This window comes from Fistularia commersonii, chromosome 7, assembly GCF_037954325.1.
Source record: "Fistularia commersonii isolate RoL2024-O1a breed Wild chromosome 7, RoL_Fcom_v1.0, whole genome shotgun sequence".
NCBI lineage: Eukaryota > Metazoa > Chordata > Actinopteri > Syngnathiformes > Fistulariidae > Fistularia > Fistularia commersonii.
In genome coordinates, this window is record NC_141290.1 from 10,591,212 (window position 1) to 10,609,808 (window position 18,597).

Here is an 18,597-nt window from a genome sequence, read left to right on the forward strand (position 1 = left end):
TATTTTGTGCAGTCCCTTGGCACAAAAAGAATTGCAATAGAACCAATAACCGACAATAACAATTGTTATTGGAGGCGATTTACAGAGATGTACCGAAAACACAAAAAAAGAAAAATACAGAAATGAAGTACACTGATTGCACAAATATAACTAAGTAATAAATACTAAATAAGATAAGTAAATGCTAACTATAAGATTGTGATCCAGTGGAAAGCACCGATTAAATTGCTATCTCAGTTGCGAATATTTATCTAGGACATGTCGTGTATGAGAGCTTCTTCCTGAGTCGCACAACCTACTTCGGAGGAACCACAACAAATTTTGTAGCCGGTCGGCTCGCGGCCACTGGCGCAACCCTGAAGACGGGGCCCTTGCAGCCGAAGCCCTGGAACAGAGACGCACTTACATTTATTTTACGAAAATGCCACAACTTGTCTTCGTCCCCTATAACCGCGATTGGCTTTAACGCTCGGCGTACTGTTTTATCCTGTTAGCGCCGCGGTGCTAAGCAAGAGCAGAGCTTGTTGTTTTTGAGCTAAAGTACAAGTGTGACCACCCGGCACACTTAGCAAGCGCAGGCTGGACATCGATATTTCATTCACTAATATTGAAGCCTTTTTTTGATCATGTCAGCATAACCTTGTAGCTATTAGCGCGTCTGCTGTTACTACCATGGGATCATTTGTGCCTACACATTTCTTCTTCCTAGCTTGCTCCCTTTCTACCCCAGCTGGTCAAGGCAGAGGGCCACCTACACAGAGCTGTGCAGTTTCTGCACTGGTAAAGAGGGGTTATTTCCATAAAATTTTCTGGGTTTTATGGAAATTAGTTTTAAATACAGTAGAACCTCGGCTTACGAATGTAATTTGCTCTTTGAATCCACTCATAAAACCAAAATGTTTGCAAATCAAATCAGTCTTTCCCATTTAAATCAATGTACATCCTATCGATCCGTTCTCCAGCCCCCAAAAACATACTGAACTCTTTAGGAACTGTTTAATGAGTTTATTTGTGGCAAAAATACAGAAATTAATTTAAGATAACCTTAAGTTTTGGTGTTTGTGGTGTTCTTTCTCTTCTTGCTAGCAATTGTACTTGTACTTGCCAACACTTGTTTCCTTCACTTAATCAGCAAAATTTAGCTGTCTTGCACTTAAGACCCTCGCTAATGCTATCTCCAGCTAGCTGTCTTAACTTGTCTTTAGCGCATCTTTGTTCTTCAGGATAGTACAGACGATTGGCTTAGCCATGTCGTAGTGTTCGGCGAGATCTGTAGCACCAACACCACTCTCACATTTAGCTATTATCTTTTTCTTGAGATTGACTGTAATTCTTAACGGCCTCTTAGTACCACTATCACTAGCACTTTTGATTTTTTTTAGGGGCAATAATGAGGGCTAGCTTACTAAAAAGAAAACACAAAAAGCATTATAACAGGAAAACACAATAATGGACGATGTAAACAACGTGGCGTAGCATGCACGACCGCCGCTACGCTACAACACCACAACACAAAAGCCTATGAGTTTGTTTGCATGTTCGTGCGCTAAGGCTTGTGTGCGGATCCTTTCAAAATTTGATCAAAAACTCTGTTCGTGGGACGATTTATTCATGATTACATCACATTATATTACAGTCATTTGGCAGACGCTTTTATCCAAAGCGACTTACAAAAAATGCAATTCAGTCACCAAATATCCGAAGTAGTAGTAGGTTGTACCAGTGATTAGGGGCATTCGCAAGCTGAGGCCCTACTGTATAGATAAAATCTGACTTGACGTGACTTGACAGTTACCGCTCCAAAAGGGCTTGTTAGGTCAGGGTTCAATTGAGGACTCATAAATGTTTCGGAGGGGGACCATCTTTGACTGACTGTAAAGGAACAGGAACTCTTGCCGCCGCATCCGTCAAAAGGACAGTCTCAGCTCTCCCCGCTGGCAGCAGGAATCGGATAGGCTCCCCCATCCCATCCGTCACTTAAACATCAATATAGGTTGTTTTCGCCGCTCCTCGCATTTACGACTCGTCTTGTCTGTTTCTTTCCTTGGGAGGACCGTCTTCTCTATCTGTACTTTTCATTCAGGTCTTTGAAAGACCTGCCTTTGCAGCCGCTTTCGAAGGGGGATTAGAGTGTCCACGGTGGCTGATGGAATGCCGGTCGCATTTCTTTTTTTTTTTTGGCTTTCCACCACAGTTCAACAAGCCCGGTGATTGAATGGAAATTGTATGAGCTATTCCAATGTTGATTCGTGCACGGAAGATTCTGAATAATCAATGCCCCTCCACCCACACCCACCGTCCACCCCTCCACCCCTCCAGGCAGAACAAAACCCACTTGCTTGTTTGATGGACTTCTGTTCTTGAAAACTGACTCATGTTTTTGTGAGTATTTATTTTCAAAGTGTCCTTTAGGCTAATGCCCCATTTTGGCATTTCTACCCCCTCCCCCCCCCACACCCCTCCCCCTCCACATCCCCCCTCCATCCCATAAATGAACCGTTGCACTCATAAATCACCACACAAACAGAGACTTGTGCAAACCCTGAAAGGTTCAGAGATTTATGTAACACATTCGTGTTTTCCACTTCCTCATTTTAGTACTCCACTGGTAAAGCCTAGCTAATAAAAGGTCCTATTAATATTTCCTGTTGCTAAGCAACAGCAGCGGCAAGTAATAGCATTCTGTGGAAAAATAGATGACCGATAAGGAAAAATTCAATTCTTTTCTCATCTCCTGGGAGAAAGTGCCTTATTTTTTTTCTGGCAATGTGATATGAAACTGTGGTTGTATATTAAGAAATATCTTCAAAGAAATAATGATTTGGAAGGGATGTTTGTCGAAGGCTTGGACGGCAGCTCTGTTATTTATTTTTTTCTTTTCTTATTTCCCGCCTCGATAAAGTCAATTAATGGATTAAGCTAATAAGCGGATAAAGTGTCGACTCGATTTCTTCCCTTGTTAATCAGAAATTCTAAATAGCCGGTTTTAAATAACGCGGGCGTCGGACTTAAAAAGGCCCGGTTTCTGCCGCACAAATCACATTTGGCTATAATTTAAACTTGTTAGCGTACGAGCTACGGGGCGGAGCGCTACTCAAAACCTCTTCTAATAACGTTCGCCTATCACCGCCATTGCAGGTAACGCAAGAGGATCCGCGTTGTCGAGAAAAGGTCTTCAATGGGGATAATTGATCACGTCCTATTTCAAGGAACAACCGAGGAGTCGTGTTATTATCGTGCACCTGTTGTCTCCGCTGATGGAACGGGGGGAGGCGTTGGAGTACAGGAAGGGTGAATCCAAAGAAACAGAGGAGGATTTGACGGCGTTATGAAGCTGATACATAGATAGCCAAGGGCACCCCGTCGAGATTTATCATTCCGTGAAATCAGTCCATATTGCACTGTAGGCCTATCTCAACCACCCATCATCCTGCTCCGCTTTCAATGCCCTAAATATTCCGTCCTCGTGGGTGTGGAAAGCCGTCCCATGTCATCCCAGAACCCCCCCCCCTCCTGTGCAACCAGCCACCCTTCTTTCCATATGACGCTGACTGTGGATGGAGGGCGGGGTTTGCAGGTAACCGTGGTTACCGGACAGGAGCCTGCGACAGATGCATGATGTCTGTACACGGCTGTCTTTATCTATTCATCTTTCAGCAAGCAGGTCATTTAAATCTATTCTAGTACACACACACAAACACACACACACAGACACACAGGCGTGTTTTAATCCATTCAATTAGCTACCTACATACTTCACTCGTCTAGAAACTGTGACATTCCCAACTTTATCTGAAAAAAATGGTCGTAAATGTTCATTCATTCATTCATTCATTCATTCATTCATTATCTTTACCACTTATCATGCAATCATGGGATGCTGAAACCTATCCCAGCTGTCATTGGGTGAATACAGGGTTCACCCTAGTCCAGTCCCTAGTCGATCACAAGGCTGCATTAGTCATTCACTCATTCATCCATAAGTCATTTCGAGCCATAAAACCAGTCAGTCTTTCATTCACATGCCATTTGCAAAACTAGTCATCCACTGTCCTTCAAATGTCATTCAGAGACATATAGGAATAGTAACACGCTCATTCACGTCATATAGAGGAAAACAGTCTTTCACCTTGTCATTCAAACATCATATAGAGAGGTACAAACATTCATCCTGTCATTTACATGTCTGGAAAGTTCAGGGTCTCCAATGAACCTCCTGCATGTTCTTGGACTGTAGGTGGAGGCTGGAGAACCCGGAGGAACCCCACACACACACGAGAAGAACAGGTTTAGACTCCAGTCGGAATCGAACCAGGGACCGTCTTGCTGACTCTTAATCGTAGTGCTGACACTCGATGCGTCGTGTTGGATTAAATCTTCATTTATTTACTCATTCACAACCCAGTCAATGGATTTTAATCACAATAAAGTCATTGATAAATAAATGACTTTATTTTGGATTATTGATCCAGAGACAAGCCGCGACTGTTAATTTGTTTAGATCACCAGTAGTAGTTGAAATCGAGGAGCGGGGTGAAGACCTCATCTGTCAGACCTTCTTCTGTCAGGAAATGCTAAACCTTTCCTCGCACCGGCGGCACAACGAGCACCTCCTTTGGATTCGTCTGCTCTTTATTGTTTTCCAGTATTTCTGCATCTATGCTCATTTTGCACACACACACACACACACACACACAAAGTGCGCTTGACACAGCAGTCAGGAGTCTCATTAGTGTGAGCAGAGGATGCCTCGCCTTCTGCTGTCAGAGAGTGTGTGTCCCCTCTGCTCCTCACAACTGTCTTCTGCATGTCACGTCAAACGAGTCTCTGATTTCTCTGATGCCGCCGTTGCTTTGTGAGGTGAGCTGAGAGACACACCCGGGCTGAGGCGGAGCGGGAGAGGGGTAGACCTAGACAGCCAGAGAGAACAAGAGGGTGGAAAAAATAAAAGATGAAATAAAATGAGAAAGGAACAAGAGAGAGAGAGAGAGAGGGAGGAAATAAAAGCAAAGGAGGTTTTGACATTAGCGATAATGAGGAACATGGAGGATGATGCTGAGGGGGACATCATGACATTACTATCTGCAAATCAGCCGCTGCCTTGTTGCTGCCACGGCTCCACTCCGAGCAGCGTTTTGGGTGACACTGCGCTCTTCAACCCCAAAATCATCCGCAGCGGGGGCCAGCGGTCGCTCGTGCAAATGCCTCAGGCCACGGTTTTGCTTTATGGAAATTTAAATTGATACATCTCTAAAATCGCCGACTCCTGCATCTCTACTGCTGCTAAGTGCATCAGTAAAATAAACAGTGATAATGCGAATGATAAATAGAAATGAATAATAACATACAATTCTACAAAATATATTATTAGTCTCATTACTAATACTATTAATATTATTATTATCATAATCATTTGTTTTGTTGTTTTTTTCTTAATTTCAACGTTATTATTATTATTATTATTATTATTATTATTGACTTAAATTAATTGTAAAATATGATGGATATAATTTTGATAACAATAATGATAATAATAATAACAATGATAATGATGATGATGATAATAATAATAATAATAATAATAATAATAATAATAATAATAATAATAATGGTTAGCATTTCTGAATTATAAGATGAGGGTGAATGGTTGCATGTCCCCATTTTTAATCTGAATATGAATGAGTGAGTGAATGGTTGTATATCACAAACCCTGCGACCCCGACTGGAGGATAAGCAGTGAAGATATAAAAATGATAATGATAATGATTATAATAATGATAATAGATTCTATTTTTAAAAAGCTGTTAGCGTTTGCTGCATATCTGTGAGCTGGTGTGCGTGTGTGTGTGTGTGTGTGTGTGTGTGTGGCACAACTTAAAAGTCAATCCCAGATATTTGTTCTGGCGCAGGCTGGGCCTCAGCAGCGTGAATAAGACTTTCTTGGACTGATTAGGTTTTTCTGCCCTTTCAAGTTTCTGTTGAGACTCCTGATTATCTCCTTATGCTGCAGACTTGCGAGGCGCTTCTGTTTCTATGTCTCCGCCAGATATGTCACTTGATCGCACTTCAACGCTGGCGGCACAGGTGGAGCCGGAGAAGTGTGTCCTGTTTTGACAAACACGAGCCTGGTATGACAGAGGGCGACCTTGTGGAGTCTGGTTTTAGGGCCAACGCCGAGCCGGCCACGAAGTTTAAAATGAGGCTTTAATAGTTGTCTCCTAAATTTAGCGCACTGGTTGGCAGCAGTGGACGAATAGCTCAGATCTTCTACTGCAGTAAAATGAATACCTTATATTAGAAGTAAAAGCCCACCATACAGAACCCACTAACAACTCCATCCTTTGCCGTAACTGTGTGAGTATTACCAGCAATGTTGACTTGATATTAGAAGCTAAATGATTCATGGCCGTCTCATTATCATATATCATGGTCGTGGACTTGCATGTTATGTATGTACCACATTATAGCTGTTCATGTTAAAGATCGGGACAAAGGAACGGCTCAGTGTGCAGGTGGTGAATTTAATCCCAAAAAATATTACCTGATTAGAACAGGCACCATTGACGGCCTCGTTCCTGAAAAGGTTCTAGGAACGGCAAAAAGTTCCTACGTTGTGAAGGCAACTATGGAGATTTGCAGTTTGTCATAAATGTTCAAATCCGGCACATATGGACACCCTTAGTTTTCACAGCAGAGAAGTGTGAAAAGTATTGCATAACTTACTTGTAACTGCGAGAAAATCAAAGGTTGTGCTGTTAAAAGCATAACATTTCCTTCCAGAATGCAATTTAACAATGTGAAGTAGCAAATCAGTAATCAAGGGGATGTACTTAGAATTTCCGTCTCACAGAAAGAAGGTCCCCGGTTCAATCCTGACAGGTCTGATGCGTCAATGAGCGAGTGAATAGTTGTATGCCTGTGTGACGCGAAAGAGGAAGTGAATGGTTGTACCTCGATAGGACGAGCAAATGAGCGAGTGAATGAGGGTATGAGAGGGTCCAAACTTGTATGCCTCTTTATGACATGCAAGGGTCAAAAGTTGTATGCTTCTTTATGACATGAGAATCAGAGTGTATGAGAGGGTCTAAAGTTGTATGCTTGTATATGACATGAGAATCAGAATGTATTAGAGGGTCAAAAGTTGTATGCTTCTATATGACATGAGAATCAGAGTGTATGAGAGGGTCAAAAGTTGTATGCTTCTGTATGACATGAGAATCAGAGTGTATGAGAGGGTCGGAAGTTGCATGCTTCTATATGACATGAGAATCAGAGTGTGTGAGAGGGTCAAAAGTTGTATGCTTCTAAATGACATGAGAATCATAGTGTATGAGAGGGTCAAAAGTTGTATGATTGGCCTTGCACTCAGCTGTTGACCTGTCCAGGGAGAACCGCACCTCTTGCCCAATGACAGCTGGGATAGACTCCAGCACCTCTGGAACCCCAAGTACAGGATAAGCATTATAGATAATAAATGAATGAAGGTACTTAGTTTGGCTCCAACACTGTTGTCGGATGGTGATGGCCTAGCAGCTGAGCTAGAATACTATTTAATAGATAAATCTAAAATCTATCCAGAAATCATCCAAGCTAGGCCGGAACCACTTCCTCAGGCATCACAGGAAACATCTTTTTTTTTGCCTCTCCCACTTTTTCGCACTAAGCGGTGCATGATTCATAAATCCACTCTCTTATTAATTCTCCTCAGCCGGTGTAAATGACCCTCTCGGGTATATGTAAGTTTGATAAACCAAAGACACGGATGAGGGGAGCGAGGTGGGGGGGTGGGGGGGGGCAAGGCTCGGAGGCTCTTTGAAGAGCAGAGTTGTTAGCGCTCTGCCCTCAGGGTGAATGTGAAGTAGCTTTGAGCGTGGCGAAGCCCCGCGGGTTGGCTCCCCACCCCCACCCCCCCCCACCCCACCCCAAAAGGCGTGTTTACCACCGTGTTGCGCGGCAGCTGTGCTTTTGAAGGATCAGTCTTGAACCTCCTCTAATTAAAGCTGTCACGGCCGGGTGCCCGCGGGGATAATGTTCTATTATTATAGTCATTTGTTTCAATTAAACGCCGGGTGATTTTACAATAGCAGTCGTGAACCTGCGCGAGTGAGCCATCACTCTAAACAAGATGGCTCCAGTCAAGCAGGGAGCGAGGGAGGATAAGTCCCCCCCCCTCAGGGAAGGTGGGGGAGGGTTGGATGGCGCGAGGAGGCGTTGATGACGGCGCAGTCTAACAGGACGGGATGGGACCAACGCTGTCCCGCGGGCTTATCACGCTTCACAGAATGGTTTGTCAAGCGCCGTGTCCCCCGAACCGAAATACAGACTAACATCCATCCACGCATGATCCATACCGCTTATCGTGCACCCGAGGTTGAGGGAGGAGCCGATCCCGGCTGTCATTGGATGAGAGGCAGGGTTTACATGATCACAGGGCCGGGTTGAGAGCCGAGCAACCGTTCACTCTCTTATTCATACATCTGGGTAATTTCGTGTCTAATCAGCCCACCGCATGTTCTTGGACCGTGAGAGGAAATCGAACAACCTGAAGGAAACTTCCGACCGGAATGGAACCAGCGACCTTCTTGGTGTGGAGCAGTATTCTAGCGCAGCTGACGCACCATCCTGATCGGGCTGCTAGACCAGTGGTGTTGGTACACTATCAATTTATTCATTCATTCAAAAGCCAGACCATTTCTCATGCAGTCAGGGCTATGGGGTTGCTGGAGTAACTACCAGCTGCCATTGGATGAGAGTCAGGCTTCAACCTGACTTCAGCCAGTCAGTTGCAGAGCTGCAATTAATTATTTTTTTTTATTATTATACTTTATTAGTCTCTTGCGGGAAATTATTTCTCAGAATTTAGCCCATCATGGATAAACCATGAGCAGTTGACAGCCACTTAGGGACGCCAGGGGAGCGGTTAGGGGTTCAGCATCTTGCTTAACAACACTTTGACAGATTTGGAGGAGCGTAGGAATCCAACCAGGAATATTCAGTTGCAAAGATGACAACTCTAACCCCCTGAACCATGCCGCCCACCAATGTTAGCGTCTCCAATTGACCTGATGCATGTTTTTGGACTGCGGGAGGAACCCAAAGGAAACCCGCACAGTAAGGTTCCTTGGTCGGAATCGAACCGCCAACCTTCCCGCTGCGAAGCTAAAGTGCCGCCGCGGAACAGCATGATCCATAGAGATGCTCGATCAATAGCGAGCTGCTCCAAAAGCAAATTAAACCCAATCCATAACGACAGCGCTCTACAGAAGATGATTAATTAAACTGACGCGTCCTAATTCATTTTCAAATGCGAAATAAGAAGTTGATTCTTTTCATTTATTTAATTTTTTTTCTTTAAAGATCGAGGCTTTAGCATTGAGGAGCTGGATATTAAATATTGCATAGCGTTGAGCGCTCATTCAAACGAAAAGAAACAGATGCCGTAAATCGCCACGAGGACACGCCAAGGTTAGCTCTTTCACTCCTCGTTTTTCCCAGTTTCCGTTCAGAGCTCTCTCTCTCTTTCTCCTCCCTCTCTCATCTCTGCGCTGGTGGTCAAATCCCCTTAGCTAAATCAAATGGTGCAGGCAATTGCTGCAGCTCTGAAACCATTTCAAAGGTAGGGTCAGCGGGAGCAAGCGGAGAGTAGGGGGGGGACGACAATGGCTCTGTGATATTCCATCTCGCGCACAATGTGCCGCACATAATTGGAAAGCCTTTGTTATTTGACTCCCATTTGACTATGATGTACAAGATGTGAATGCAAACACGACAGGCGCAGCCGCCACGCGGGAACACACTCGCACCGGGTTTCCTGGCTTGACATCACGGTTTAGGGAGTGTGGGGACGCCCCGGCCGCTCATGTCTGAAAAGCAATATCCAACTGTCCCCCCTCGCTAACTTCTGAGATGGCTTTTAGTACTTTGGTCATTTGGTGTCTTTTCTCTGTTTCAGCCTCTGTAATTTTTTTTTTTTTGCTGCTCCACTTTTGTCTATTGCTTTCAATGTGAGTGCACGCTTTCCCTGCAATGTGCCGCCCTGCTGTGAAAACCTCCAAACCTTTCACCGCAAAAAAACTGCTCATGAACCGCAGGATAAGCACAGGATCTGACACGACAGTCAAGTCAGATAGTCTGAATTAAATCTGAATCTAAAATCTCGATGACTCCCCCTGCGTCAGTGTCAATCCAGTCACTGAGGAAGAAGCAAGAAAGTCCTTGGTTGGATGATCTGACAGGATGCGTGGAGTCTCCATGTTCTCCCCTTGTCTGCGTGTGTTTCCTCTGGGTTCTCCTGGTTCCTCCCACAGTCCAAAAACCCTAAATTGCCCAGATTTGTGTATGAGAGGTTGAATGACTATGTCTTTATATAACATGTAAATGAGTGGGTGAATGGCTGCATGTCTCCTATATATACATCTATGTATGTTTGGGTGTGTATATATTTATATATGTACAGGACTGTCTCAGAAAATCAGAATATTGTGATAAAGTTCTTTATCTTCTGTAATGCAATTAAAAAAACAAAAATTACTTTTTCATGATATTCTAATATTTTAAGTTTGGATTTTTGAGTTTTCTTAAGATGTAAGCCATAATCAGTAATATTAGAATAATAAAAGGCTTGCAATATTTCAGTGGATTTGTAATGAATCCAAAATGTATGACATTTTTGTTTTTGTAATTGCATTACAGAAGATAAAGAACTTCATCACAATAGTCTAATTTTCTGAAACAGTCCTTTATATGTGTGTATGTCACTTGTATTGTCTTTATTTTCATTATTTCCTTTGGATGTGTATTTTGTGTATGTGTATATGTCTGTACGGTATCCTTGAATGTTGAAGAACTCAGCTTAAATTTAACATATTATTATCATTATTATTAACATTATCATTACTATTATTATTATTATTATTATTATTATTAGTAGTAGTAGTAGTAGTAGTAGTAGTGATAGTAGTAGTATCATTACTATCGTTACTGAGATAAGATAAGATAAGATAAGATAAGATAAGATAAGATAAGATAAGATGTACATATAGCAATTTATATAGCAATTGTTATTGCTATATAAATTAAATAATAATAATATAATTATCATGTGATTTATGGCCGTGTGTCTCTTGACGTCTTAATGACAAAGTGAATGACTGTTTGTCTATGTGGCCCTGTGATTGATCCAGGGGGAACCCCAACCCTCACCCAGTGTTAGATAAGCGTTGGAGAACAAACGAATCAATGAATAAATGAGGTTTCCGCCTCTATGTTTTGGTTTCACCGGACCAGATGGAGCGGTCATGATGATGCTGCAGCCAATCATTGGCTGATGTTAGCCGAGGGGGGAGGGAACAGCCTCGGAGGTATACATCCAACATATACAGATTAGCAAACATCCACTACTCCATTCACACTGTAGAAGTCAAACATTCTATCAGATGCGATGTTGGGTTTGAGAACCAAACTCAGTCCGACAGTTTACCCAACTACATGGCGCTAGTGATTTATCGAGAAGACCGCCAGGCCGAGATGTAAAACGCCCCACAAGAACTGCAAACCAACAGCGTTTGGTGGACGGGGTTTCACATCAAATCCCGAGCACTTCCCGAAATCGAGAAAGCTAGCAGTTAGTGTAGCCTAGAAATGTATCCCTCCGCCATTGGAGAACTTGTCTCATCTCGTTGGGAGAAGCAGCGGCTGACCGGAAATAACCATCACCCTACTTCACAGGGTAGAGGTTGTTCATCTTGATTAACATAGAGATAAAGTTTTACAGGTGTTTCCTATAATTGGAAATTGGAGTTTTTCCAATTTCGCATTTTGCACGAGAGGAGCTGCCACAAAAAAAGAGCGATGCCTGGCGAACTTTCTATCATCTGGCCGTGACACCATTTGGTATTAACATACTGTAACTATGGCGACCGGCACCCTTTGTTAGCTTGCTCCATAATATTTGTACAGCCGTCTGCCACTTGCTTTATTAACCGCTGGCTTGATGGTGTTACGCGATAACTTCTTTTTTTTCCTTTGTGCAGCGCATTGTTGAAAGTAATAGCAAAACAAACACACACACACACACACACACACACACACACACACACAGACACATTAAAAGTGAGAAGTGGATTTCTCTTCAAGGATTGCAATCGTGGAAGTTGTCTGCTGTAAAGGGCACGCGTCTTCAGCACCAGCACTCCAGATATGGAAGTGGCTGCTTCTCTTTTCACTGATCCATACGTCATACAGAGACATGCAGCCATTCATCCTCCCATGCGCACATCTGGACAATTTGGGGGGGGTCCAATCGAAACCTCCTCCAATTTTTTTGCCCGTGGGTGAAAACTGGTGAACCCGGAGGAACCCCTGTTGGAATCGAAGCACAGACTTCTCGTTCTGAGATGGAACTTAAGGTAGAAGCTTGGAGATCTCCGTCAGTCTGTCCCACACGCTGGAGGCTGTGAACCAATCAAAATCCGGTAAATTGGCGCGATTTTCCCTGGAATTAATAAAAAGTGATGTCTGCATTGTGCCACCATTTGATGCAAAACAAAAAAAAGTTTATCGTACCGATATGGAAGGTGCGTGAGGTCAACGTCGTTACCCTCCGTGCAGCGGCACCCCCCGTCCACCCACGTTTCGCTCCTGTTTACGTTAAACATGGCGTTTGAGGGTGCCGGAGAGGCTGTTGCCATGGCGACGAGACCGCAATAGCTATGATAGGCCATTCATGTTTGATTAATTGTTTTTTCAATGCTTCTCAGATTGTAAGGACCCTTAAAGAGCGAGCCGGTGAAAAATGGAATATGAATGGATTTCTGTGTCCTTATTTTCCGCTCTCTCTCTCCCTCCGTCTTCTTTTCCTCTCCATCTCCCTCTTCCCTGTCCACACTCACACTACTTCCTTTAGCGAAGCCATTTCCCCCATGTTTATGGCATGTTTGCGAATCACGGTTACAAGTTGGAGATTGCCTCGGGTGGGGGTTCGGGAATGGGCACGGGGCAGAAGAGCCGGATGATTTGAAATGCAAAAAGAATTTCTTTGTTCGACGGCTGCCTTTTGTGAACAGCTGCCGAGGCAAAGACAGAATCTAACGTCATGTGATTATCGGGAGTTTTCAAAGAGGGCCGGAGCTTCGTGCGGAATTACTTTGTTGTTCGACCTATAAGGACCTATTATGATTAGAGAGCTGAGCCTTCCTCTCTGAACCCCCTTCTTGTGTTTATCAAGACCTCATATGCTTACCGCCCCACCTCCGCCACCCCCTATTCAATTGGATCTTTTTAGCCCCGCGCTAATGTGTGATGTATTATTTAACTCATAAATGTTTCAGAGACTTAACAAATGCAAGTTCATCGCTTTCTGATCTGCAAATCGCCCGAACGTCCCCCCTGTTTGCCGCCGCCCTTAAAAGCGTCCTTTGGTCCGTGCTCTTTTCCTGTCCGGATGAATCGGAGGACAGTTTTTTGATGCGCCGCCGTTTGCCGCTGAAGATCCGGGTGAAAAGTCAGGTCGCTTGAGTTGCTGTCGCACCGTGAGAGTTTGTATGTTTCAGGTTGCAGATCTGATTTTCGGGACAAAACGGTGTTGAGTTTGATGTGAGTCGTGGTCTTCTCTTTCCAAACGGTTGAAATGATCAAAATAATGAAGTCACCCTAAGTGGCCCAGGTGTGTGATGGCGAGATGTTTATACGTCTATATTCTTGTCTCTATATGGCTTTTGCATGAGTGATTGATCGGTTGTATATCTTTATATGACGTGAGTGACAGAGTGAATTGCTACGTGTCTCTATATGACATGTAAATGAGGAGGTGAATGGATTCTATATTTTACAGTAAAACCCACCATGCTGCGACTGTATTATTTACTATATACAGACTTTTTTATGCCCTTATATCCACTTCTCTTTCTCACCTGCTGTGATATGCTATTACCTAATGACTTATAATAATAATAATTGCACTGAACTGTACAGAAGACTACCGCTCCTCTCTATATTCAAACTCAAATTACATATATTTATACATTTCAGGTGTTTCGAATGTTAAATCTCTGTCATCCTTTCACCTCAGTACCCGTAGATTGTATCTGCGTGCATTTTATACCCTATAGTTTAATGTTTGTTTGTTTATCGAGCACTTAACTGTTAATGCGCAGTCTATTATTATTTTGTCAATCTCATGTCACCGTGGAAAAGTAAGAAACGTCTTCTCGATTCCTCTGTTCGTCTAGAACATGCAGAGAAATTCACAATAAAGATGACTTTAATAATAAAGATATCAGGGTGAATTCGCCTTTGGCCAATGACAGCTAGGATAGGCTAGATAATTGCTATAGATAATGAATGAATGAATAATAGTGCAATGTTTCAATAGTGCTTCCGCTCCAAATGTCGGCGCTTCGTTCTCCAAAACTTTTCTTGATATACCCGTACTAGACGCCGCGCTCGACATCAGTAAGTCTACATACAGGTCAACAGCCTATAGCTTGGATTCTGGGATTGCAACAATAGTGTCAGCCATTCACTCACTCATATAGAGACCATTCACTCTCATTCACACATCATATGGAGACAATCATTCACTCATTCATTCACAATTCATAGTTAGAGCAACAACAATAATTCAGGTCAACGGGGTCATTACAATAGCGTCATATATATGTCTTCTGAAGAAACTACACGGGCAAAGCGTTGGTTCACCAACGACCAATTATATAAATACAACGATAATATTGAGTTGCACGGAGTCAAAGGAAGGCAGTTTCATTTCAAACTGTGTTCAGTTCAAGGCAACGATAAAAAAAAAAAACAATCACAAACAAACAGCACTTCCCGACTTACAAAGTGAAAAACAAGTCAGCGGGACCCATTCACTTCTAAAATACGCATATGAGCAGAATAAAAGGAGATTTGCAATAATAGGGCAAGGAAGCGAAAAAAAAAAAAAAAAAGATAATATACCTAAAAAGAAATCTCTCTACAAAGAGGTGAGATCAAGTAAAGGAAAGATAAAATAAACTGAGTGAGAGGGAAAGGGGGTCGATCTGAATGGAAATTGATGTCAATAATAAGGAAAATAATGCAAGTAAAGGTAGATAAAAGGCCCCAATATATTTATATATTTCTTAAAAGCACTCGAGAACAATGAGTTTCTGTCCCAACCCATAAAAGCGGCAGCACTCGGGTCGTTCTTGAGCGCATCGGGCAGTTACTTCCCGTGTTCGGCCGAATAGAGGCTGAAAGCTGCTTATCTTTGTTTGGTTTGACCCGTAGTGAGAGGAGCAGACCGCTCAGTGATCTCAGGAGGGGGGGTTAAAAACCTGCACCCAGTGTGCCAGTGTATTACCAATATACAACTAAAAGAAAAGAAAATAGTTGTTTTGTCGTGTCGCGACGTCTTCTTTCGGCACGCTGTGAGGATTTAAGGTCCGGGCGGTGTCATTTTCACGCCTCTAAAAACGAAATGTAATAGATTTAGAAACACAGAGACACACACACACACACACACGTCCACTGTGTCTCGGAAGGGATGCGCCTTGTCGCAACTCGGAGAAACGGGCAAACACACACAGGTCAGCGGAAGCCATAGATTACACAAATTCACCTTTAACTTTTCGGCAAAAGTCCCGTGAAATTGTCACTGTGACCCCATGTGTGTTTGTGTGTGTGTGTGTGTGTGTGTGTGTGTGTGTGTGTGTGTGTGCAGCTGCTGTGTGTCACCACACAAAATATGTATTTCATTCACGCTGAGGATCAGAGACTGGCTCTTTGTTGTTACTGCATTCAGGTGCTCTTTGGTTATTCCAGGTGCGCCGACTTTGCTCCGTCCGATGAATGGCTAATTTCCGCTGTGCGTTCAAATGTAAGACACAATTGGTTTCTTCCCTGAGGAGATTGAGCGCTCGACATTTGGCGAAGCTCATCCGTCGTCACCCACTGCTTATTTTACTGTGAGGCGTGACTCAGTTTTTCAAGTTGCTTGGGAGATTGTTTTTCCTCCTTGAAACAGGACAGTTGGTTGGAAGTTCTCTCGCCGTAAACCCAAAACCTCGCTCAGATCTCCAATTTCCGTCTGACCCCCCCCCAAAAAATAAAAAAAATATATAAAATAAAGTAAAATAAAATGCAATAAAATACAATCTCATTTTATTTTATTGAATGTTATTTTATTTTCAATTTTTTTCTTTCTTTCTTTTTTTTTATTTAATTTAATTTAATTTAATCAAACAAGCCTCAGTCAAACAAGCCTGGATCATTCAGTGGAAGCTCCCTTGGTACATTTTTTTTTTTATTAGTAATATCAACACACCCATTTTCTCACAAATAACCTTTTTTTTAATGGTCATCTCCTGTGTATTTTGCTTATTTGGCTGATTGGCAGCTTTTATTGCGTCGGGTTGAAGAGAAGATAGTAAAGCTGGTGTTCTTCTCTCACCCCAGATGCAGGAGATGGCTTTGCACCACCACCACCACCACCACCACCAACAGCAACACCATCACCAGCAGCCAGACGGCGCTCATTATGATCCCAGCCGTAACCATCCCATGATTAACAGCTCACCTGCGATACTGCCCAACCCCATGAGCGCGCTGTCCCACCTTAACCCTCAAGTCAGCCGGAGCGCACTGCCCCACGGCTCCCCCTCACCTCCCGGGAGTAAATCGGCCACACCCTCCCCCTCGAGCTCCAATCAGGAAGAGGAGACCGATCCTCATTCAAAGGTACCAATGCGGCAGCGTTTCCCCATCTCGTAGCATCAGACCGGGCTGCATCGTTGTTTTTGCTTTTGCTTTATCGACGGCTAAGATTCCTGATAGCTGCGTAGGGACGCTAACGCTCGTTTTAGATGCGCACAGTTCTAGAGGAGCTGAGCCAACAAGAACCTGATTTTTGTTTTATTTCATTGTTTTCTTCCCCGTCGTTCCCATTTTATCTCTTTCTTTTACCATCCGAGCCTGTCGTAGAACCAGCGGTGGTCTTGGGGTTATTTCCTGGCAAATTACAGCCGCACAATGAATGTTTAAATAACAGCATCCACTGAAGGCAATGAGGTGATATTTATAGCGCATGTTAAATTCAAGGTAACAGTATGAAGACAAACAGTGCTTCCTGGCTCACAAAGGTCAATAAGAATAAGAATAAGAACAACTTTATTAATCCCGAAGGAAATTGCAGTGCCAGAGTTACAGAATATAAAACAGTAATAAATAATAAAAGAAAGGCAGAATTAGAAATAAAAATAAACAATAAACTATAAAGTGTTTCAGTGAAACTATAAAGTGTCTTAGTTAGCAGTGATAAACCTATAAGTGTCTTGTCCTCTTGTCTTGTCCTCACTTGTCAAAACATGTCCTCAGCGCTATTCATATCCAAAATAAAACAATATGCGGAATAAAGCAAATCAAAAAAGGAACAAAGGGAAATAGCATCGGTCCAAAAAATCCATTTAAAAATAGGATAAAATGAAACATAGGTGAATGAGGGGTCATTTGAGGCTCGTTGATGCTCAACGATAAAGAATGTAATGTTATCAATAGCCTTTTCAGCAACTAGCCTAAAAAGTCCCTGCCTCGGATTTGGAGTGAAAATGGTCTTAGGTAATGAGATCCATGCTTCCTGGTTCCTACCCTGTCCGAATGCACCAAGTTCATTGGGAGTCATGTGACATTAGATGCATGGTGATTGGTTGAATAATAGGCATTACACCCATTATCAGATACTTCTTGCTAAGAGCTGTTTCTTTTGAAACAATTCTGGTCACTGATTAGCCATTTTCTTGCAATGAAATGGAACAATGTCTCTCCAGGGCTCGCAGAAGAACATCAACAATTTTGACTAAAATAAGTTTGAAGTTAGCTAACGACCAACAGGGTTCTCCAAATGGCAAAGCAGTGCAGGGAGAAGATGAAACCACCTTTATAGTTATTATTCCCGCCATTCAGAACAGGAAGACTACGCCAGCTTCGCTCTCCATCTTCTCCGTGTCATCCCCTTCCCCTTCTTCTGCAAAGTGGTTTGTTTTTGAGGTGCACCTGGAATTCTGGTCCGTGCCTTGATCTGTTACTACCTGTGGGAATGCCAAGCTAAAGGGGAAGGTAGTTCCTGGGACCAAATTCAAGCCGTGCTGTTATTTTTTGTAGAAAAGCTCATGTTATTGTCTGAAGCAGAACTCTGAACTCAGCACTGCATCCTAGTGGATATTTTGACGACAACCATGGTAACATAAAGTACACATGGTAGATACCTGACCTTTGAAACATAACATTATGTTCATCTAAATGCATGTGAGACCGATATACCTTTGTTGAAGATCTGAGTAAAAAAAGCCCGTATTCCAGGAAAGGTGTACTACATACGGCATTCGTTGTGGTGTGTGACACCAGGGTTTCTGTGAAGGCGGCGTGAGATATGCACAGAAAATGTTCATTTCAGAAGAAGTCTGTCACAAAGCAGCAGTCTCACAGGCAGTCGCGATGCCACGCTGAATTCGGAAATAAATAGATTAATAAGTAAAGAAGGTACTCGCACGCACGAAATGAAAGCGTTCGGGAGGGGGGCGTCGAGGCCTCGGGAGTTGTTTCTCATTTATTTTGCACGTG

The 18,597-nt window shown here is 43.0% G+C and overlaps 1 protein-coding gene across 6 annotated transcripts in view; it reads left to right on the forward strand.

The window, feature by feature from the left end:
• tox2 (TOX high mobility group box family member 2) overlaps window positions 1-18,597 on the forward strand; it is a 125,985-nt gene that overhangs the window by 93,869 nt on the left and 13,519 nt on the right. For 4 of the 6 annotated variants that reach the window (XM_086149769.1, XM_086149771.1, XM_086149768.1 and 1 more), the window contains one exon: window positions 16,438-16,719. The exons of the other annotated variants lie outside the window; for them this stretch is intronic. In XM_086149769.1, coding sequence (XP_086005895.1) covers window positions 16,438-16,719 — 282 coding nt within the window. The remainder of the gene's footprint in view (window positions 1-16,437; window positions 16,720-18,597) is intronic. 6 annotated transcript variants of the gene reach the window in all.